General features: G+C 36.2%; 1 protein-coding gene and 1 long non-coding RNA gene across 3 annotated transcripts; one reads left to right on the top strand and one right to left on the bottom strand.

Annotated features, from left to right (window-relative positions):
• Positions 1-13,379: 13,379 nt before the first annotated feature.
• On the bottom strand, positions 13,380-16,692 carry LOC145140808 (uncharacterized). Of its 2 annotated transcripts, none has more exons than XR_013722292.1 (4): positions 16,602-16,692; positions 14,639-14,729; positions 13,917-14,545; positions 13,380-13,841 (listed from the first exon to the last, which is right to left on the bottom strand). It is a non-coding gene; the product is annotated as an uncharacterized LOC145140808 (long non-coding RNA). The 2 variants fall into 2 exon arrangements; XR_013722293.1 differs by having other exon boundaries at positions 13,917-14,530.
• A 113-nt stretch (positions 16,693-16,805) lies between these two features.
• Positions 16,806-21,494, top strand: LOC145140807 (BTB/POZ domain-containing protein). Its single transcript, XM_079074194.1, has 12 exons — positions 16,806-16,939; positions 17,548-18,394; positions 18,481-18,813; positions 18,884-19,117; positions 19,478-19,639; positions 19,806-20,018; positions 20,089-20,195; positions 20,285-20,411; positions 20,533-20,607; positions 20,704-20,784; positions 20,907-20,975; positions 21,081-21,494. The coding sequence occupies exons 2-12, from the start codon at positions 17,594-17,596 to the stop codon at positions 21,297-21,299; spliced, it is 2,421 nt and encodes an 806-aa protein (XP_078930320.1). The 5' UTR covers positions 16,806-16,939; positions 17,548-17,593; the 3' UTR covers positions 21,300-21,494.
• The last annotated feature ends 1,879 nt before the right edge of the window (positions 21,495-23,373 follow it).

Raw genomic sequence — 23,373 nt, 5'->3', positions numbered from 1 at the left:
TACCCCTATAATCTATCTTTTAAATATTTTTAAATGCTTTTAAGGGGGGGAATACAAGTTGAACACAATATTATTGTGTTAATATTTAGCTGTGATAACCATCACATTAAAGGATTTCTTATGCTTTTGTAAGTGATCAAATCAATTGAAAAACTCTTTTAAATGATGTTAGATTATTGTTTATAAAACTCCGTTTTTAAAGTACATGCTTAACTCAGTAGATAATTGAGTTTTTTTCTACAAGTCAGTAACAGTTCAAACAAACATACAAGTAAACTATAATAGGTATGGTTTAGGGGGTTACTACTTACTACTTCTAGATCAGTGAAACTTACATGAGTCAGTTCATACATACTATAACTAGAACAGAAAGGAACATACATACTATAACAGGAACAGAAAATAACATATATTCAATAACAAGAACAAGATAACAATAATGTGAGCCACTATTTCATGGCACAACAATATACTTGTTGCGTCACGTTTTGTAACCAGAGTCTCCTGGAGGGAGAGCGTGAGTTTGTGTATGGATCTATACGGGATTGACCGTCCTACACCTTGCTGCTAGCTACAGTGGGACCTGCAGGTCTATGGGTGACAAATGTCATACCATTTTCGACGCCTGAAGAACGTCGTGTGTTATACTAATCAATCAAGCATGGTTATAACCTCATCACATTTTACCTTAATTAAACAAATTGGTTTTAAAGGTAGTTAGTACTTCAGTAGTTATTTTATACAACACTACTGTACATCTTCCCATTACGTTCGTATAGTGATATTCTCACATCAAGAAATGCAAACTATTTTCTAGTAAAGATAGTCATAAACTTGGGAAAACATACATTCTTACGAGAGGACAAACAAACAAAACAGTCGGGTCTTGGTACATTCAGTTAGAAGGGGGCCTATAATGCTAACTTTATGATTCCTTGATGGATACATTAGGGATATATATTAATCGGATCCGACAGGCAGTAGGATGTGTGCTTTCCGCTTCATTTCCTGTTCCTTGTTTGGTTGTGGGCTTAGAACAGATTCACACAGTCTACTATCTATTCGATCTTAGTTATATATATATATATCATGTATACACCAAGTAATCATAAGGAGTAACAGGTATGGGTCAGGTCACATCATACAAATTCAGTATACCACTTTCTAGTACAAAAACATACTTTTCGGGTAGAACATCAAGTAGGTGAAACTAGAAACTTATCTGTAAAAGGTTTGATACGCATTATTAAACCAGTATAACTTAAAGGACCTTAAATGCTTAATTCTATAATACCTTAGTTTATACATCAGGGTTATATATAATTAATATCCGATAGGCAGTGGAATGTGTGCTTTCCGCCTTACTTCCTATTCCTTGTTTGGTTGTGGGCTTAGGGCAGATTCACACATTTAACTGTCCGTTCGATATTAGATTATAGATAACTAGTATAAATTGAGTGATTATAGAAGGAACTATTGTGGTTACCATTTTACTAAAGGAAATATATGATTTTCTTAAAGAGTGTTTTCTTCAAATATAATAGAGCTATTACAGTTAACTCCGTAAGTACCCAATGAATATGCCAGGGTTATATACAATGAAGATCTAACAAACAATGGGATGTGTGACTTCCGCCTCATTTCATGTTCCTTGTTTGTTTGTGGGCTTAGGGCAGATTCACACAATTGATTGTCTGTTTAATCTGGATTGTATATAACTTGTATTCATTTAGTACTCATAGAAGGAATTGTAGAGTCATTTTTACTTATCATTCATCACATCAGAAAATATAGGATTTTCTGGAGGAACAGGCGAACTTTTCTAAAGAACTTATAATATACTTTTTATCACTAAAATACTTATGAACTCACCAGCTTAAATGATGATCTACTCTTTCAAAATAACTTGTATTCTCAGGAAACTAGTATACAGGTACGCCCTCAGGGATTCAGAAGATGGAGCATAGTAGCTTCATGTCTTGTTTTGTTATTTACTTTGGAGTCAATCTTTTGTGAATCTAATACATTGTAAACACTTTAATATTAATGCAATGGTTGTTTGTTACTTTGATTACTATGATGCATGTGTTGTGATACTAAGCATGCCGTCCTCCGCCCCCGAACGTTTCTGCCGTTCCGGTTTGGGGGTGTGACATATACCCTGCGCTAAACAATACTAGCGTTCCATTGCTAGCCAACTCCATGATCAACCAACTCCTGAAGTCCCGGAGGATACTCTTGAAACCTTAACCAACTTGATAATCCAGATCACCTCCCATGACCACCATTCCTGAGTTCTTATGTTGGCGACTAAAACTATAACCCTTGCCCTGAATCTGGGAATCTTTACCCCGACTTTCATTCAAAGAATTATTGATATCTAACTGACTACTACCCATGCGAATACAAAACTCCCCTGACATTTCCGATGACCAAAACAACTCATGCACTGACACTACCATCATCCTGCTACCGCTCTCCTCCTAGCAACAACAGTTGTTGAACCCAATAGTTCTTCCTGTTGGATTAATGTCTAAGTCCATAACTATAATTGGTAAGACTTGACCCGACCCGGCATGGTCCATTTGGGTTGCATGGCATCATGCATTTGGATAGACTATAATGAGAGAAATAACACTTAAGGTTGGTTAATATATTATAAGTTCTAATATATTAATAAGGTTATTTAATTAGTATTGATCAAGAATTAATTTGGAATTAATTAAGTGATCAAAAGGAGACTAATTAAATATATGGGTTGATTGTGTAAATCATTCATTCTTATATATGTGGGCTTGTGATCCAAGATTCCTTATGTTGGACTAAGTCCATGGGGTGACCCATGGATACTCCATGGAGGTTAAAATCCATGGAGCATAAGGAATGGTAAAGTTATGAGTTACATGGTGTAACCCTAATAGCCACCATATAAAAGACTCCCATGGCTCAAGAAATCGTGCACTAATGTGTGAATATGAGGGCTAGACGATTTCAAGGAGTGTTCCATTTCTCTCAAGTCATTCCATGTGCATTTGGTGTTGTGTGAACCATTTGAGGTGTCACACTTGGGGCACTAGGCATTCAAGCTTCATGAAGACATTCTACATCAAAGAGGTATGTATTCTATCTTGTTATATTTATTATTTTGTATGCTAGATTAGGATAATACCTTGGATGTTCATAATTGTATGTATAATAGAGAAAACATAGATCCAAGGTATTTAGGGTTGCATGTACACTTAGGAGTGTTAGAATGCTCATAACCCAACAGTGGTATCAGAGCCTGGTTTGTTTTCTTGTTATACTTGCAAAATTAGCTGAAAAATCGAATTGTATTAGTTTAAAAGTTATGCTAATTACTTGAAAAAAATTTGATGTGAATTATCTTTGTTCATATGAGTTTATTAGATTAATAGAAAAGTTAATTGATTATGTGTTTTCAATCCATTTTAATCTAAGAGTTGATTCTAAAATGTGTTTTTGTAACTTGTCCTCAAGTTATATGAAAAGTCACATTTAAGTTTCATAAAACTCATAAAAAGTTGGCAATGGTTACAAAAATGAAGAGTCTTGTCCTCATTAAATGGTTTTATGACTCCATAACTTGTCCTCAAGTTATGGAGGTTCAAGAGTCACTTCATTAAATGATAAAATGTGTAACCTTAATTAGTTCCATAAGTTACAAAAATAAAGAAAAGTTACATTCTTTTATTAGTTTAAAGTCTTCCATAACTTGTTCTCAAGTTATGGAACTTGAAGAGTTTTTTTTTAATTAAAACTACTTTAAACACATAAGTTATGGAATTAATTAGTTTTGAATATTTTCAAAACTTGCCCTCAAGTTTTGGAATTTGTAAAGTTTTCCCCATGAATACTTTAATTCCAAGTTAGCCCTTAGAATTTTAAAAGTTAAAATTCAACCCTTATACTTTATAGTATTATAAGTTAATAATAAATATATGTATAAGAGCAAGTCAGTCTTACCGTTAGTAGGCCTCATTCACGAAGCCGGTCTATAAGGGGGGTATAAGGTTACTGCCTATAAAATGGCAGTTTAATGGGTGTCCACTCTCACCCACCGCTTCCTTGACTGTTGGAGGGTCGTTAGCCGAACGGGTAGGACAAGGACTATAATTCTCCCTTCATTAAAAGTATTAATGATAAATACTAAGTAACTAAACTTTTTATAAATTCCCAATCTTAGTTACTTAGGAAAATATGAATAAGGTGCTAATCCATGAAATTACACTTTGCACTTTGTTTAAACCGTTAGTGGAGCGTGTGTGGTTAACCGACACACTAACCTGGATTTAACAAAGTAGGCAAAGGGTAACTTAATATTTATCATAGTATCGGTGGAGCTCGTGTGGTTAACCGACACATCGATTGAGGGGTAAATATTAAGGGTACCAAGTTTATTTGCATGGTTACTTCACACCTTGTTTTGTGATCCTCGGCATCCCAGTCACAAAACCTGAAGGGCACACTCGAGATTGAAACATGCCTTTGAAAAGTTCAATGAATCTCAAAAGAATCTAGGAGTTTCAAAACCAATTAAAACCTAATAATACATTTCGTTTATCTTGGTGGAAATTGGTGAATCGTCATTCACCTACCTTCAAATATTTTATAGCTTGGATTACGACATCCCTCTTCCAAGTTATAAAATAGTTTGTTGGGTCCTAGCCTTAATATTTCATATTGGGTGTTATATTAAGGACTTTAGATCAACTATCTTGAATATCTCCCAAAAAGATGTCTGTTTCAGACATCTATGATCCTCCTAAATCTCTTGGAACTTCACTTCCTCCACCTCCTCCAATTATTCTCCCTAACCCACAAGTTCAAGGTCACTCAAGCCCTAATGGCAAGGCAAGGTCTAGGTGTGATCACATCTTGGAGATGTAGTCACATATTGACAAGCCGGGAGAGTTGGGTGTCAAAGTCTTGAGAAAGTTGGTGGCTCAACTACTTTCTAAGTCACATAGTGAGTTCTTTTGGGAATCCTATGAAACAGACTAAGACAAGACCCTTAATGATCTTATCTATTTGCTAAGATCAACTTCCTAAAACGCTATGGACATTGACAATGATGACATTGGATATCCAGTAAAGCTCTCTCTTCCCAATGGAAAGGGATCGGCCATAGTCAACTCGGTTGACCCAATGGTAAAGAGAGAGGCGAAGTCTGAGATAGTCCCATTATCAAGGGTCCATAGGTAACTATTGCCAAAGGAAGGGGCATTGGTTACGAAGCTGCCAAATTTACCTAAGGATGTTAAAGTCAATAAGTTTGGCTCTACTTCAGGTAAAGTCCATTGTCTAACTCTATTAAGTACATGCTGATTCTGATCGCGAAGATGGATTTCAATCGCATGGTTCGGTGATCAGAATTTTGGGCTATTACTTAAGAGTTATGATATTTATATTGCTTAGGAATAGATAACAACAAGGTTTTCATATGGATTGTAAGGATAAGTTTTTCCGCAAAGTTTTAAAATAAAAGAAAAAGGTTTTGATTTTATTTATTTTAAGTATCCTTACAATGGCATTTGTGAAAAGTTGTTGCTTATAAGATTCCACTGATAGCAATATTGGAAAAATGGATTTGATTCTTTCGGTTGTGGTAGTGTCTAATATTACCAAATAAGGAAAGATTCTCATCACCCAAGGTTCAATTGGACCGAAACTTGGAATCATGCAAGTTGTATAGTATGATGAATGAGAACTTTCAGCTTGGAAAATTAAGACTAATTCCTTATGTGAATAAGGAAAGGACTAAGGGATCGAGTACACATTCTTGTGCACTGGTCAAGTCCACCACAAAAGATCAAGAAGACTATTCGTCATGATTTACTTAAGTTCAGTAAATATGGTTATACTTATAAGTTTAAGTATAAGTCTGTAGCATTGGAGAAGTTTCAATGTGAGACAGAACGAATAAGAAGAATCAAAGTATGGCAGAAAGATAAGAGTTTCTCAAATCTGAAAAGATGGGAGAGTACTTTAGTATCATGTTTATGATCATCTTAATGATTAAGATACCATATCACAATTGGTCCTCTAAAGTCATCTCTTATGACTAAGAAGAGGAGTCATGAATTGTTGAAATGGTTAAATCAAAAAGATGAGTCATACTTCGTTCCAAAACAATTCTTAGAGTCATACTCCAAGATTGTAACTTGAGTGATATATCTTAAAGAGGGTTTGTTAACACTAGTCAAATGTAAGAGTAAAAGGTTATCTACTCTTGTACATTTGAAATTGGTAAGTTGTGATGTTTTGGATAAAACAGAGACCAACTAAGGCCAATTGTGTGAAGTGTTTGTCTTGATAAAGAATCTGCACTATCTCTTGAATATTTGGCAAGATAGTCTTATATGTCAAGAGGATAGTGGGAGTCTTAAAGATCCTAAAAAGAATTTCAAGAACTAATCAAGAATAAAACCTGAGGTTCTTCACTAGCACACGACTTGAGGTTTATAACCTATCGTGTTGACATATTCTGTGCCCATTCCAGTTAAAGTTGGCTTTGCATAGGAGTTCTGAAAGTTCTCAATTGGTTGCATAACAACTTGGAAGCAATGGCAGGCCCTGTACTGCCAGGTGGCAAGAAGTTAAGATTGCATAAGTTCAGTCCATATGAGTTTGGATTTTTCATTATCCTTGTCTTGTGACTATGGTTTTGACGATTCACATGGATAAGAACACATACACCATAAAATCTAAGGGTCATAAAGTTTCTCTCCGATTCATGAAAATGATGGTGAGGAAACACTTCCACCAAGTAGATTTGAAGCAGATGGCAAAAGGTCTAAACAATTGAGACTATGATTACGGCATCCCTTTTCATAGTTCTGAAATTGTTTAGACACACATGCATGCTATCTAAGGAAAGGTGTATGATTTTGATAAAGTTTTATCAAAGCATCTCGTATCAGAAATATGAACTTTGGTAAGAAATTCAATAAAGTATTGATTTCTAGAAGTCCAGTTGATTTCTGAGTACATGTCAAAGCTAAAGGGAGCATAAGTGTTATGCTAATAATCATCATGTTAGTGGGAGCATGATAATTATTGTTAGTGTTGCAAGTTAGCAATGTTAATTATAGAAAACAAAAGTTTCAATTCGTGAGGTTGCAGGGGTTGAAAAAGTTGTTTTGCTATAATTAAGGGAGAGGAAATTATACTTCATTTCAATTCTAAAAGTTTAGATTGAGATTTTAATCGTATTTAATCAAGGATATATATATGAATTTCATGTTGGAATGGCTCAACATAAGGAAATTCTATAATGTTAATTCTGGAAGGACCATATTGACATAATCTGTAAGGAGGCAACTCTTGTTCAGAAGTGATAGTCAAAATGGAATATGGAAATGTTTCAAAGTTAGAAATTATTCAATCTGTGTAAGATTAGGAAACTTAATGAAAGAAGGATGTTTCCAAGGAGCTGATCTCCTTTGGAATGCTCTGTAATGATTGTTGTCAAGTCTTTCTGACTTTGTGCATAATCATTAAGAGGATCAATGCATATAAGTTTAGAATCTAACAGATTTCAGTAAATGGCATGAATTTGGAATTCTTGCATTTGCAGTAAGGATTTGGGACTGTGAAAAGAGGATCATTGGAGTGATGTTCAATTGATCTATTTTACAAAGTAAAGATCATAGACAAACATAGTATGCATACTTGGTGTATGGCATGACTAGTGTTTAGAAAACATAGTGTACATGCTTGGAGCATGGGACAACTATTGTTTTAAATTCAAGTATAAAGTTGATAAAACCGAAACAATGAATAATGAGTAATCAGTATGGTGATAAATAAAAGTGTTTATTTATATTCATAGGGTTTGATACCATATTTGATTTATTTATTCTTGTGTTTCACTTTGCATGTTTTGACTTCCAGAATAACTAAGTCGCTCTTCCTGAATGATTAAGTTATTCAAACCATCTACAGTCGGTCATATGTTGGAAGTAGATATGAATCAAGACTGTCATGGGTTGGTTTGTAGAGGTCCAAGTTGGTGGACAAAGTGGTGCTACAACACTCATGAGTGCTCATAAGTTCTGAGTATTGGATTCAACCCGCGCTCATTTGAATCACTTCATGGATTTTATCACGAGTGATCATGAGACGATAATATCTTATATTCTTCAAACCTAGATATATGAGTTGTTACTATGAGTTGGTTATACATTGATTGCACGAAAACGCATTGGTAACTCGATGTTATAAAACGTGCCTTTGTGTATGATTCAACAAGTAGTAGAACAAGCCATATGAGTCGAAGTTTATCCATTCCTTTTACCTTCGAGATAAAAGCGATATTTGTGGGCCCCTCGATGATTTAAAGATGATACATGTGAGTGCTTGGCCAAGCCAGGACTGATTTGATTTGTTCAATCAGTCAGTCATCATGAATCGGAAATCGGGAAACAACAAATGGACAGAGAGAATGATTGATAATCCATGTCTCAGTCCATATGATATCTAGAATGGAGGAATATATGATCCCTTATCTAATGGACAAGTCATTGACAAAGGTCAGAGTTCATCGACAAGGTCAGAGTTTGACAGAAGCTTTTGAGAGCTACGATTGCTGATCGGTTCCTGAAGTCATACGCAATAATAGTTTTAGACTTATCCAAGTGGGAGACTGTTGGATTAATGTCTAAGTCCATAAATATAATTGGTAAGACTTGACCCGACCCGGCATGGTCCATTTGGGTTGCATGGCATTATGCATTTGGATAGACTATAATGAGAGAAATAACACTTAAGGTTGGTTAATATATTATAAGTTCTAATATATTAATAAGGTTATTTAATTAGTATTGATCAAGAATTAATTTGGAATTAATTAAGTGATCAAAAGGAGACTAATTAAATATATGGGTTGATTGTGTAAATCATTCATTCTTATATATGTGGGCTTGTGATCCAAGATTCCTTATGTTGGACTAAGTCCATGGGGTGACCCATGGATACTCCATGGAGGTTAAAATCCATGGAGCATAAGGAATGGGTAAAGTTATGAGTTACATGGTGTAACCCTAATAGCCACCATATAAAAGAATCCCATGGCTCAAGAAATCGTGCACTAATGTGTGAATATGAGGGCTAGACGATTTCAAGGAGTGTTCCATTTCTCTCAAGTCATTCCATGTGCATTTGGTGTTGTGTGAACCATTTGAGGTGTCACACTTAGGGCACTAGGCACTCAAGCTTCATGAAGACATTCTACATCAAAGAGGTATGTATTCTATCTTGTTATATTTATTATTTTGTATGCTAGATTAGGATAATACCTTGGATGTTCATAATTGTATGTATAATAGAGAAAACATAGATCCAAGGTATTTAGGGTTGCATGTACACTTAGGAGTGTTAGAATGCTCATAACCCAACACTTCCATAGGCAACCACTGCTCTTACCGAAACAAATATTAAAACCGATGAACCCTGACGATTACTGGAGAACCTTCTCGTGAAATCCCAACCACAAACTTACCACACAATACCCCTGAACCGATCTCAACCAAAACCAAAATAACACAGAACACTCCAAACCCGATATAAGAGAAACAACCCTACACTAAACCACTAATGATTCATGGCATGCAAATGGCATATAACATTTCTTGAAGATATAACCCAAACATAAGCAGATAAATAAACCAAAGATACGCTTACCCAAAACCAATGCTAGATTCCAAACAACAAAATTTAGATAAAACCGAAAAGAAAGCAAAAGATACATACCCGCAAAATCGCCTGTTGGAGTCCTGACCTCCCCCGTCTGACACTGCAATGACCGGCTCCTCTTACTTAGGGCTCCCACCCTACTCTCACGACTATCATAGATTCAAAAAATAGTCGGAGCATGTGCACTCACTGCTCCCCCCTTCTCCTCGGACAGACGACCCTCTTGTGGCCCACTTGGTCGCAGAGAAAACATAACGGGCTTGCCCCCTGAGGACAATCCATGCTGACATGATCAATCCAGCCACACTTGTAGCAACCCATACCCCTGGAACGACAAACTCCATCATGTAGTTTCCTGCACGTGCTGCACTGACCCCGGCCCTGCTGACCCCTCAATCACTGATCCGAAGTCTTGGGTCTCTTCCCGGGACCCTCCCCTGCCTGCAACTGATCTGGCCCTCTCTTCCCCAGGTGCTCCAGATCGATCTCTCGCTCACAAAGTGAAAGAGTGCGGGCTCCAACGATGGCCACAACCTCAACGTGGATCGCGCCGAAGCGTTCATCCAAGATCTCCGAAATACTGCGGGAAATCTCCGATGAGATGAGCTATTGCATCTGCTCGCTAATCGGCTCAACACCTGCACTTGAGCCAGAAACTGAACAAAAACCAGAACCTAAAACTAAACCACCTCCCTAAGTGCTCATCTCCAAACAGAAATACAACAAGTCAATAATCAAAACACGCCCAAGGATCCTCCTCCCATAAGCTTCTTAGATTCTTCAAGACTTTCACCGATTCGAGTATGGATCCTTTGCTTTCAGTAGTACGGGCCCAATACTACCTTCCACACCTATCCATACTTTCCTCGACAATCCTCCTGAATCCTCTAAGTCACTTCCTCAGCCCAATGTGCCAAAACTCACTGAACCACACCACTAACCCACTGAAGCATATCCTAGGCTTTCCTAGGTTCCAGACCTCACCCAACCCTCAACTGTTGAAGGACTCCCACCAATGTCAACTAACTTCCTCATAAATATAGTCACATGCAACAGAGATCAGATAATCCTTCGAGTAAAATACTCAACCCTAGAACGGTTGGACTCAGACAAGAGCTGCACAATAGGGTCAAATCCATCACTCTAAGATTATTTACCTATTCTGCATGTGACTTAGCATATTCACTTAGCAGTCATTTCACGTCACTAAGAGTCCCATAAAGCACAAAACAAGCAACATTTAGGCAACGAAAAATCTAACCAACATACACTAATCAAGCCATATTATCCACTTATCTGAAATCAATACTAGCATGTAATTCTAAAGCTCATACAATCAAACACATAAAAAGGCATCTCTCCTATCATGAAATACTGAGCAGATCCTTAACCCTATTCTAGCATGCAATTCTCATAATCATATCATATATAAAAAACACGTGTATTGGTATTCTGGGAACCACTTACTTGAGCTCGGTCGATTGCACGCATCACACCCCTTTATTGATTAGAAATTTCTTTTTATTTAAATGTTTATCTTATAAAATTTTTCACCAAATCCTCAGTTTGAGTCCAGGCACAGCCAAGAGTATGCCCGAATCCCTCAAACCAAGGCTCTAATACCAACTTGTAACATCCCGAAAATCGAGGGTAAAAATTTCATTTTTATTATCATTAAAACACCATTGTAACTTTATCCAAACATTTAAAAGTAATTCAAAATAAGACAATTATCAGAGTTCATTCCCAAAGATCACACATGACGGAAAACACAGGTGGATGCGCTGCAATCAAGCCTTTTCGAATCGGAAATACCTGAAACCATAAACAAAACTGTAACCACAAAGCTTAGTGAGTTCCCCAAATACCACATACCATGCATACAATAAACATATAGTAAACACATGGTGGGCCCCACCCTGTCATTGGGCCCCACCCGGCATCGGACCCCGCCCAACGTACGATAACATATATCAAATAAACACATACACGTGCGATAATCACATAGATACATAGCATACAAATATCCATCAGGCCCGGCCTGGCATCGAGCCTTAACCCGAAAAACATATAAACATTGGCACATGCAAGAGTCACAAACAAATCTAGCATACTAACAACATAACATAAACATGGGCCGACATTGGTGCCTTTGACTCGCTAAACCCGGTAAGGAAACTCACCTCGAATGCAAAAGCTCACTGAAAGAATTCCCTAGCTGCTACCCTGACGACACCTCCGAACTATCAGATCAAAATAACACCCAATTAGCAATTGGGTTCCATTCAAGGTCCACCAACCATACTTGGGGTAAATGACCATTTTACCCCTGACCCAACATGAACCACAACTGAGGCACAAATTCAAAAATCCAAAAGATCCACAAAGGCCCACTAATGGCCCAAATTTTCAAATTGGGCCCAATCCCATATGGGCCTTATCCTAAGCCCATATTTTCCTTAGATCCAACTCAGATTACCTCAAGCACCCACCTGGGACAAACTTGGTTAAAGACATAAACCAAAAGACAAGATCCATAATCCATATCGACCCAACTCGCCGTGTTGTCTAATCAACTCGCCGAGTTGAGCCTCATCAACTCAGAAATGGGGTAAACCAAAACAACTGGCCGAGTTGTCCCACAAACTCGCCGAGTTCGCCCAAGACCCAACAACTTAATGCATTAAGCTGCCTTCACCGAACAAGAGCTCCAAATCTCAGATCTCGACCAAAATGAGATCAAGAAGGGTAAAGTTTCCAACTTTACCCCTAGGAACCACCTAAATGGGTCCAAACCCAAAACCTAGACTTGAAAGAGTGAGGGCTTAACCATTAAGCACTTAATCATCAAGGACAATACCCCAAAATGCAAATCTGACCCCCTAAGGCTAGATGGTCGTGTAAAGTTTCCATCTTTACGCTTAAGCATGACTAGAAGGAGCTCAAAGCTCAAAAAGGGAAAAATGAAAGACTTAATGAATGCATGAAGCCCTTAAACCCATAAAGTTGGCACCTTTATGCCAAAAGAGCTCATAAAGATCATAGATCCGAAAGAATAAACACTTGGGACTTCTCCTTCCCCAACAACCACCTATCCATGGCTAAAAGCATATAATCTAACCCATGAAGACATCTAAGCGAATAATAAGCAAAGTTAGAACTTTATACCCGAAATATGCTAGAAATGGAGTAGAGAATCAAGATCTGAAAGCTCCTACTTGAACCACCACCTTGCACCAAGCTTCTCTTCCTTCAATGAGCTTCAAACACACCAAAACACACCCACAATGAATTCACAACACTCAAGGATGCTCTAGGGTTTTGAGATTAGGGTTAGGGACTATGGAGGCTGGGAAGGAGGCCAACACCTGGGACTTAAGGTGTTTAAATAGGATGCAAAACCCTAAAATTAGGGTTTTCTCAATCAGCGTCCAACTCGCCGAGTTCCCTTCACCAACTCGCCGAGTTGGTCCATAAAAACACGCGACCCAAAAGCCTCCAACTCGTCGAGTTTCCCACCATGAAATCGCCGAGTTGGTCCCTAGGAAAGGGGATTTATCTCCACAATTAATCTTCTAGATTCCGGGTGTTACAACTTGTTTGTTATTATTACTATGGTACTTGTAAATTGTGTTTTTTTCTATCTTTGTTATATGTAACAAATATTAGGGCAATAATAATATTTTCCATTAGACACTGCAAATCAATTACAAACATAACTAACTGCAAATACATTAGCAATAAAACAACCATCAAAGGGTCTGGTATTTCCCATTCTGATGGAGGGGGGAAGAGGGTGCACAATTTGTGTCTGGTAGGCAGTCTGAAACACATCAGCCCGATAATATATCTGAACCATATAAGGTAATCCATGGATGTTCGAATGACGTGATGCCGCAATTGCATGACCGCACGTTATACCCAGACTGCGCCATTTCCCATATGAACATGTATAACGATTCAGATCTACAACACAAGTTTTTTAAAATCAAAAACTTGATAAATATCGGACGGGAACAGAGACGGGATCTCTGGCAGGATCTTTGTTGCTTGCCACCGAACAGACTTTTGCATCCTTTTATGAAGCACCATTTCAATATACAGGGTGAGTATGGTACTCAACCTCCCTGAAAAGTAAATATGATCAAATAAGGTTCTTGTACAAGTAATTAAATAATTTAATATTGCACCCGATATTTTACCTGCCATTAAACTGCGTTCAACGAAAGTTCGTTGAATGTAGTCACAAATTGCCTCAGTAAGCGTTATAATCGGTACATTGTGTTGATTTACCGATAACACCAAAAAAATTGGGGAGCATCACTGTTGATTACATTCCAACAGATGTTAGGGAAATAGACTCTTGCCCATTTCACATGACCAATGTTGACAAACACTTCACAAGCATCAGGGGTTAGCCAACATAAGTTTTCTTCAAAATCAGACACAGTATATGAGTTGAATGTCATCCAGTTAAAAGGTTCTAATGTTCTGTCAGAGACGCCTCTTATACGCTTATACTTGAACACACTTTTAAAAGCATACCCATGATAAGAATCAAGGAATACATGATCTATGCAAGAACTAACTACATCTTCCATATTGGTTATGAACGATACTTCCCTCCCCTGTCTAAGAGCTTCTTTTAACCTCATCGGGAACCAGGTACAACGATAGATATTATTTTCCACGTCCAGACCAAATGCTATAGGGAGGGTCTAGTTGTTCCCGTCCATAGCAACTGCTACAAACATTGTTTTTAGGTACTCCCCTCTAAGACGGACACTCCATATGAAGATGACAGACAAGAAGCATCCTATGAATGCATGAACTTGTATTTTTTTGGGAACACAAACCAATTAGTTTATATGTAGAAACATTATCAATATTAAAGAAATAATAGAAAAATGGAAAACAAATATACCACCAATCCAATAGCCACAAAACAAACTTCGAAACGATCCATCAAATCAGTTTTGATGTGAGTGTAAGTATGCAGGTTGGTTCGCCTAAGCCTGTGAAGGTAAACAGACAAGTTGATAAAGCTATCTTCGTGCTCACTCTATGAGAAACTCATTTTGAAGCAGTTATAAGAGATAATTACGAATTACTTTGTTTGCCTAAGGTTGTGAAGGTAAGATTTCAAGCACATGCGGACACATATATATGTAGAGACGAAAATTGAGGTTTTAATCTGAAATGCAAGGTCTGAAATGTGTCTCCGGAATACGATCTCCGGAACGGATACAGTCACTCCAGAATGCTATGTTCCGGAGCATGTGGTTATTTTACCCAAAAAAAAAAATTATTGGTTGTTTTTATTAAAATTATAGTATATAAGGGTTAGATTACTCAATTTCCCTAAAAAAAACATTTTTAAAGCTAATAAAAAAAACTTTATACAAAGCTATATTTGAGATACTCAAAGACAAAAGTACTAGAGAAAAGCTTTTAAAATTCCAAAATATCATTTTACCGAATCGAGAAATGGTTGTATACTTTGTATGATTGAAAATTGGGATAATGACTTAAAAGAGTAACATATTATTCAATTTGTACACATTTGGTCACTGAGTTTTTTTTTCGTCCACATTTACCACTTAAACTTGTTAAACTGTACACATTTAGTCCTTATGACCTGTTACTCCAGGTTAACCGGGAAAAATGACTTGATAGGGTAATATATTTTTCATTTTGTACACATTTAGTCCTTAATATTTTTGTACATATTTAGTCATTAACATTTTTTTTTTGTTTCAAAATAAGTCCTTTTTTTGTACTCATTCAGTACTTATTAATGATTTTCTTTAGGTTTTTTTCACGACATCTTACGTGAGACAATCATTGATGAGGTGCTTGGGGTTGTTGATGCTTATGTCCAATGCGATCTCGACTGCTTGGTTGCGTAAGTCTTGTGGTTTGGCTTAGGTCTTGTATTTTGAACATCGTAACTTCTTCATACGATATCAGATTTTAAGGATCTTTATCCACGTGTTCATTTTTTGAGTCTACTACAACTTTCATTAAGATTACTCCCGTTAAAATGTAATATATTTTTACTAACGATTTTTTAAAAAACATACATACATGCATTCATAAAAAACGTATGGACAGGGGAAGACGCAGTAATACATAGTACGTGTTGCCGAGATGAAATATGTGTTGCCGATACATGGAAAATAGGTATAAACGTAAAAAAAAAGCGAAAAATTTTCCACTGCGAACAGAAAAAACAGGTGTTGTCGGTGCAACACCGGGACCATACTAAATCCGCCACCACGTATGGATATAAAAATCGTAAGTAAAAATATATTATTTTTTAATGGGAGTAATCTAAATGAAAGTTGTAGTAGACTAAAATACGAACACATGGATATAAAGATCGTTAAAATCTGAGATCATATGAAGAAGTTATGACATTCAGAATAAATGACCTAAGCAACCAAGTAGTCGAGATCGCGATGAATATAAGCATCAAAAGCCTCATACACCTCATTAATGAATGTCCCACGTAAGATTTCGTGAGAAAAAACTAAAAAATCATTCATAAGTACTGAATGAGTACAAAAAAATGACTTATTTTGCAAAAAAAAAAAGGACTAAATGTGTACAAAGTGAGAAATATATTACCCTATTAAGTCATTTTTACCGGGTAACCTGGAGTAGCCGGTCATAAGGACTGAATGTATACAGTTTAACAAGTTTAAGGGGTAAATGTGGACGAAAAAAAAACTCAATGACCAAATGTGTACAAATCGAAAAATATATTACCATTTTAAGTCATTATCCCTTGAAAATTTTAACAAAAATTAATGCATAAAAAATCTTATGTTCCGTGATAAAACTGAAAATTACAGAAGTTAAAGGACAAAAAAAGTCATTTTTACCTAATAGAGCAAAAAATATGATTTTCTACATTTGATTTTTCCAATCTTTTTGTTTGATGGAGAGACTTGTTGGGTGCCGACTTTATTGGTGGGGAGAGGAGAGCGACTGAGTTAAGAAGAGACAGATCTTATGAGAAAAAAGTCACACGTCAATCAATTATTGCCAGCTCTAAACGTATCTCCGCCGTGATTGCCACGTCTTCACCCAAATCTAATCAGAAAAAGATATCCGATCAAACATCTTTCTTGCTTTTCCGGTGCTCGCTTCAATTGGGGAAGATTCGTTAGGTATTATCCTTCTGGGTTTATCATATTCCGATGAAAGAGTACCGAATCAGGCAAGTTCTGATTTATTTTTCATTAGTTTGATCTTATTTCAAGATTCTCGATGTGGGTTTCTTCTCTGGATCTTTTTTATTCGGTTTTATTATTCGTATGTTGTTCCCACCATCATCGGTTGTCGTTTCTCGAGATCTTTTGAGCTCAACTTGAGGCTACTAATGATTCAGATATTTATTGTGATTGATGGTGAAAGTTGCCGAAATTGTGGTGTATGATGTAAAAGGGGAACAAGTTGATTCCTTTATGCATCATGCTGAATGGAGTATGACTTCGTTCTTAGTCAGATAAAATTGGCTTCTAGTGCTTTCTTTGATCATATCCTGTAGTATTCCCTTAAAAGAATCAAAGATATTTCAAAATTCAAACCCAATTATTTATTCATGTGGATAAGTGAGCATCTGATGCCATCATGATTCATACCAAACCTTGATTCTTGTAAAGTCTGTTGTCCTTTTCTCGATTCTTATATGTTTTAAAACGCATTGTTTATTTGAGTGGATAGGTAACCCCCATATTTTAATTCTTTCTGTCACTTGTTCTTCAATCTTGATCATCACTTACACATTTCTTCTAGTTTACCCACTCATACATATAAATTCAATAGGTATCGTAGCATAATCATCAAGTAATTCAAAGATTCGTCACAAGAAATGGAGAAGAAACAGAAGAAGTTTCTAACAGTTGCACCCTTCGAATGCGCATGGCGTGATGATTTGAGATTCAAAGAAGCTGGAAGAGGGTGTGTCGCATTTGAAGCATTTGCTCACAATGACGTCACTGTAGTTTTCCGAGAACAATTAGGTAGTCAACACTACCATTACAAAAGAGACATCAGTCCTCATTATACAGTAATCATAGGTAGTCATAGAAACCGAAGGCTAAAGATTGAAGTAGATGGAATCACCACAGTCGATGAAGCAGGTTTAGGTTTATGTTGTTCTTCAGCATTTCAAAGTTATTGGATAAGTATCTGTGATGGGTTGATTAGCATTGGAAAAGGAAGGTACCCTTTTCAAAATCTCGTGTTTCAATGGCTTGACACAAAACCCAATTGCAGTGTTCAGTATGTCGGACTTAGTAGTTGGGATAAACACGTTGGTTACAGAAATGTTAATGTGCTTCCATTAACACAAAACCATATTTCCCTTTGGAAGCATGTCGATTATGAAGAATACAAGGGAGAAGACGATATGGAAGAAGATTTGAGGGACGAATTCGGTAACTTCGATAATCATCAGGGGCTTGGAAGTTTTCTTGAAAATTGGGAATTATTCGATGTGTATTTCATCGTGGGTAACGAGGAAACACTTGTTCCTGCTCATAAAGTGATCCTTGCAGCAGTCGACAATCTTGATTCAAGCTTGTTAAATCAAGATTTTATCTCAATCAAAGATGTTACTTATCCAGTTCTTCATGCGTTTCTTCGGTTTATCTACACAGGCTTTACCCAGGTAAATTTGACGCATTTGTAACAGAAAGTCACTTACTTTCTCATAAATTTATAAAAAAACTTTAATGATTCTCATGTGTTTTATAGATTCCAGAATCGCTACTGAGCTCTCTGAGGGATCTAAGTGTTCGATTTGGAGCAACTTCATTGGTGAAACAATGTGAAGAAGTGATTGAGCGATTCAAATTGAATAAAAAGCTGTTTGATTCAGGAAAGAACATAGAGATATCATACCCTAGCTCTCAGCCTCATTGTGGTGTTGCGCCCTTTCCTTTGGGACTTCCTGTGAATGTGCAAAGACTTGAACAATTTCACACAACAGGCGAGTTTAGTGATGTCGATGTTAGCATTGAAGGCCATGGTCTTATTGCTCGATCTCATAAAGTCATTCTTGGTTTGTGGAGTCTCCCATTTATGAAGGTGAGCTAATCTTTTCATCTGCTGTTCATCTTTACATTGCTAGTATCTAAAAAAACAATTAAACTAGCAGATGTTCACAAATGGAATGAGTGAGAGTGTATCCTCGGAGATTTGCTTAAAAGAAGTCACATCACCAAAAGCATTCAAGATCATGATCGACTACTTCTACAATGGAGGATTGAACTTAGAAGACACAGTCGATACCAATATCTTGCTACTTGAGCTTCTTCTATTAGCAGATCAATTTGGGGTTTCTCTCCTTCATCAAGACTGCTGCAAAACGCTTTTAGAGCAGCTTTCAGAGGTAGTTTCGATAGAACCCTTTTCATTTCATGTTATATACAAATGTATTTTTATTTTTTAATGAGATATTGGTTTGGTTAATATATCGTTTGATCACCGTTGTTTTGAAGTGTTACTCTAAAAGTACAAGGAAGTGGAGATTCGGAGTAGTGAGAACAAAGAGATGGATTTTTAAAATAATGAATTATAAAATATTAATTAGTCTTGTCTATATATTATATGCAGGGATGGAATTTCATTTTCAACTAGTGGACGAAGGTCTTACAACAACAATTTTTGTATTATGCACAAGGAAGAAGACAAATTTTGGCCAAGTAATCGAGTTTTTATTTATATATCTAATCATAATACTTTATTGCAGGGTTCTGTATGCCTAATTCTTCAAGTTATTCCCTCAATCCCTTCATGTAAACTTATAGAAGAAACATGTGAAAGGATATTCACAATGCATTTTGATTATTGTACAACGGCTTGTAACGACTTCATCTTGCTAGATCAATCAACTTTCTATAACATTTTACAGGTGGGTTTTAAATCTTTTAACTTATTGTATATATATATATATTTTATATTCTGTTTTCATTTGTGTATAAAACAAGTTCATCTTATTGGTATACTTCTAAGACTGTGGGCTGCTTCTCTATATTTTGAGAAATGAACATGTCTTTATAGAGAACATGGTTTTGCAGCATCCGGATTTGACTGTGACTTCTGAAGAGAGAGTTCTTAATGGGATCTTGATGTGGGGCCTACAACCGAGTGAATTATGTAATTGGGAAGTTGTTGACAACATGCTTTCTACTATAACACCACAAGATCTTTTTGGGAAAAGGCTTCAATCTTTAAACATCTTGTTACCTCTCGTGCGCTTTTCATTGTTCCCTTTGTTCTTACTCAAAAAGGTAAATCTTGATTCTTGACTTTTTTTTTTTTTAAATGTTTTTGGGTTTTGATTTTGTAATGTTGTTTCAGATGGAATGTAGCAATCTAAGCATGAAAATCCCGAGTTTTCATGATTTGGTGAAAGAGGCAATTGGGTTCTTGGAAGTGGGATTGCCTACTTCAGGGAATAATCCAAAGTATGTGTACGTGAATATTTTAATATTAACTTTATCTTTATTTCCAAAAGTTGAGTAATTTTAAAATCTTTTTTTTTTCGATTGTTAAGGTTTCAACATAGGCAATCGAGTTTTAAGGAGCTCCAATACATACGTGATGGAGATAGCAATGGGGTTGTATATTATGTGGGGACATCATATGGGAAACACCAATGGGTTAATCCTGTTCTAGCTAAGGTAAAATTTTACATCTTTTGATCATTTTTTTTAAATATGAAAAAGGAAAAAAAAAAAAAAAAAAAAAAGGAATTGATTTTACATTATCTTTGAATAATTCAATTTTTTTTTTTGTATTCAGAAAATCAGCATTACAGCTAGCAATCCTATTTCAAGATACACAGATCCCAAGGTCTTGGCTTCACGAACCTACCAGGTACCACAATCAGTATAATCTTTTGATCATTTGACTAATTTACCCCCGGGTATAACCAAAATTATATGATGGAAACTAAGGGTAATTTTGGAACAGGGAACTTCTTTTGCTGGGCCCCGCATTGAGGATGGGAAGAACTGTTCATGGTGGATGATTGACCTTGGTCTCGATCACCAGGTTTACTTTAATACTTATCTCAAATGAAAATATACATAATATTATAATATTATAATGTACGTATATTATGTATATATATTTTGTATATTGCCAACCTTATTTTATTTTCTGATTTGAAACAGCTCATGTGCAACTATTACACTTTGAGACAAGATGGATCAAAGGCTTTTGTGAGATACTGGAATTTTCAGGTACACTTGTTTTGACTTTTGACTATAGAAATCAAATTGTGTAATGTCAATTTTGTATATGAAAAGTCAAGTGTTACACGTGTTGACTATATTTATAACACTTAGGGTTCATCGGATGCTAAAAATTGGACAAATTTGAGAGTACATGAGAATGACCAAACAATAAGCAAGCCTGGGCAGTTTGCTTCATGGGCAGTTACGGGGCCCAATGCATTGCTCCCATTTAGATACTTCAGGGTTGCTCTAGTGGGTCCCACAACAGACGATATCAACCCATGGACACTTTGCATTTGCTTCTTGGAACTCTATGGTTACTTCCATTAAATTCTCAAAAGAGTCTTGTTGTTGTAGATATTCTTTTTTGCAGTGTTGTTAGTTTATTTGTAACCGAGATTAGGCCTCCATGTAACGTTTGCTCTCCCATTTTGATCTTGTGTTGTTGTATCAATTCGTGTTCTTGTTTGTTGTGAATCTTTGAAGAATAATATATAATATGCTTATGTTGTTGGATTCCTTCAAGAGCTTTGCATGCTTTGAGTGAAGGAAACAAAGTTCTTGTTTCTTGAGAAAATGCTAGAAAAATGGAATTTGTGTTCATATAAATATGCGACCTTGATCAATACGGTTCCTAATTTTTGGGTTCAACTAGTTTAGTTTTCACCATGTAACTGGCCATAATTTTTTAACAAAATAAAAAGTTTTAAAACCAAAGAACACCCGGGAGATAGAACTATAGATGAAGATCATAATCTGAATCGGTTTGACCAAAACTGATTCTTGAAAATTATAGAAAATGTTGTGATTGTACGTTTCTTCAAATTGTTGTTAATACGAGGCTCGGGGTTTGAGGGTTGAATGATAAAACTTTATTAAAACAAGACTAGCAAGGAGTTAATATGCAACAATTACAAATACGGAATAGAAAGAGATAGATTATACAACCAACCGAACCCTATTCAATTTTACATTTAGAGCTCCTGTTAACAATCCAAATATAAGAATGAGTAATACTCTTATAAAAAATCTGAGACTTCTTTGGTTTTCTTATCCTAAAAGTTGTATTGTTCTGAAATGTCCAAATAACCCAAATGACCGTGATAACAATACATCAAAACACCTGAGCTGGTTCGTATTGAAATTAGTTGAGTCTGTACATTTGATCATTTCTTCCACCAAATTATGCCTCGGAATAGAGATGTCCCACCAAGTACTACAAATGTGACCAAATAGACGCAACCTCTTTGTTGGAATGGGTCATTTGGAGGGATTGATGTTGACTCGGTCTTTGTCATTTTTTGTAACTCACACAAACTTAACATTTGAAGGGATTGATGTTAACTCGATGCTTTGTCCTTTCTTCCACCCGACTTGAGAAGAAGTTGATCAAGACTCTCCAAGTCAACATCAACACCTTCACCAACTTGACTTTTGTTAGGCATTCCATTTATAATCATCCTCCAAGCCATAAGATTGAGCTTGATGGAATAAATTTGTTCCAGGTGATTGAGTTACTACTCATAGGTAGACTTGCAATCCGTGTCTGTGTGCCTTCTTACACGACACGAATTTGACGAACACAAACACGACACGAATTGTAGAACGTGTCTTGGGTATCAAACACTAACACGACACGTAATTAATCCATATGACACATGACACAACACAAATAAACACGTTTTTGATTGAGTTACAAATACACAGATAAACACAAATTTAATTCATGTATATACATGTTTGTACGTGTATATATGCTTTTATACGTGTTAATACGTGTCATGTGTAGCATTTTTATACGTGTAGCCGCATGTCAACACATATTTAATTCGTGTTTAAACAGATAGCGCAAGACACAAAATACAAATTTTAAATTTATGTCGACACGAAACATGAATTTCTAAAACACATACACGGAAAACTCATTTCGTGTATCAAATTGTTAGGTCTACCCCATAGGCAAAATTGTGTTATATACAAAGCCTCACACAAAAGACACCAAAGGAATCCAAACTCCAAATCCACATGTCTCTTTGATCCGAGATGAAAAACATGAAACGACTATAACATAGCTTACATATCTTTCTTCTTCTTAGCATAAGTTTCTCAAGCTAATTTTAAAACAAATACAACGGACAAAATTTATCGGTGTTTCACCAAAAAATAAAAATAAAAAATAGAGAAAATTACAAATATAACCAAAACCGATAATTACTTTGTAGAAAATAGCAAAAAAAAACTCAATTACAAAAATAGCCTACAAAATCGCAGATGGACTTAGTCCATCTGCGATTTGACAAAGCCATCTGCGAACGTACAAGTCGCTAAAGCACATCCATGCTTTAGCGACTTGTACGTTCGCAGATGGACTAGTCCATCTGCTATTTCACATTCAATTTGCGAT

Source organism: Lactuca virosa, chromosome 9, assembly GCF_052849685.1.
Source record: "Lactuca virosa cultivar CGN04683 chromosome 9, Lactuca_virosa_CGN04683_v6, whole genome shotgun sequence".
NCBI classification, from domain to species: Eukaryota; Viridiplantae; Streptophyta; class Magnoliopsida; order Asterales; family Asteraceae; genus Lactuca; species Lactuca virosa.
The sequence above is the reverse complement of the archived record's forward strand: the minus strand, read 5'-3'. Positions and strand labels throughout refer to the sequence as shown.

Excerpts from the sequence above, each read along its gene's own strand:
- LOC145140807 (XM_079074194.1), top strand. The coding sequence starts at position 17,594 with ATGGAGAAGAAACAGAAGAAGTTTCTAACAGTTGCACCCTTCGAATGC. Across the intron at positions 18,395-18,480 it reads TCTACACAGGCTTTACCCAG|ATTCCAGAATCGCTACTGAG; the intron begins GTAAATTTGACG and ends TGTGTTTTATAG. Across the intron at positions 20,019-20,088 it reads CTTTGTTCTTACTCAAAAAG|ATGGAATGTAGCAATCTAAG; the intron begins GTAAATCTTGAT and ends ATGTTGTTTCAG.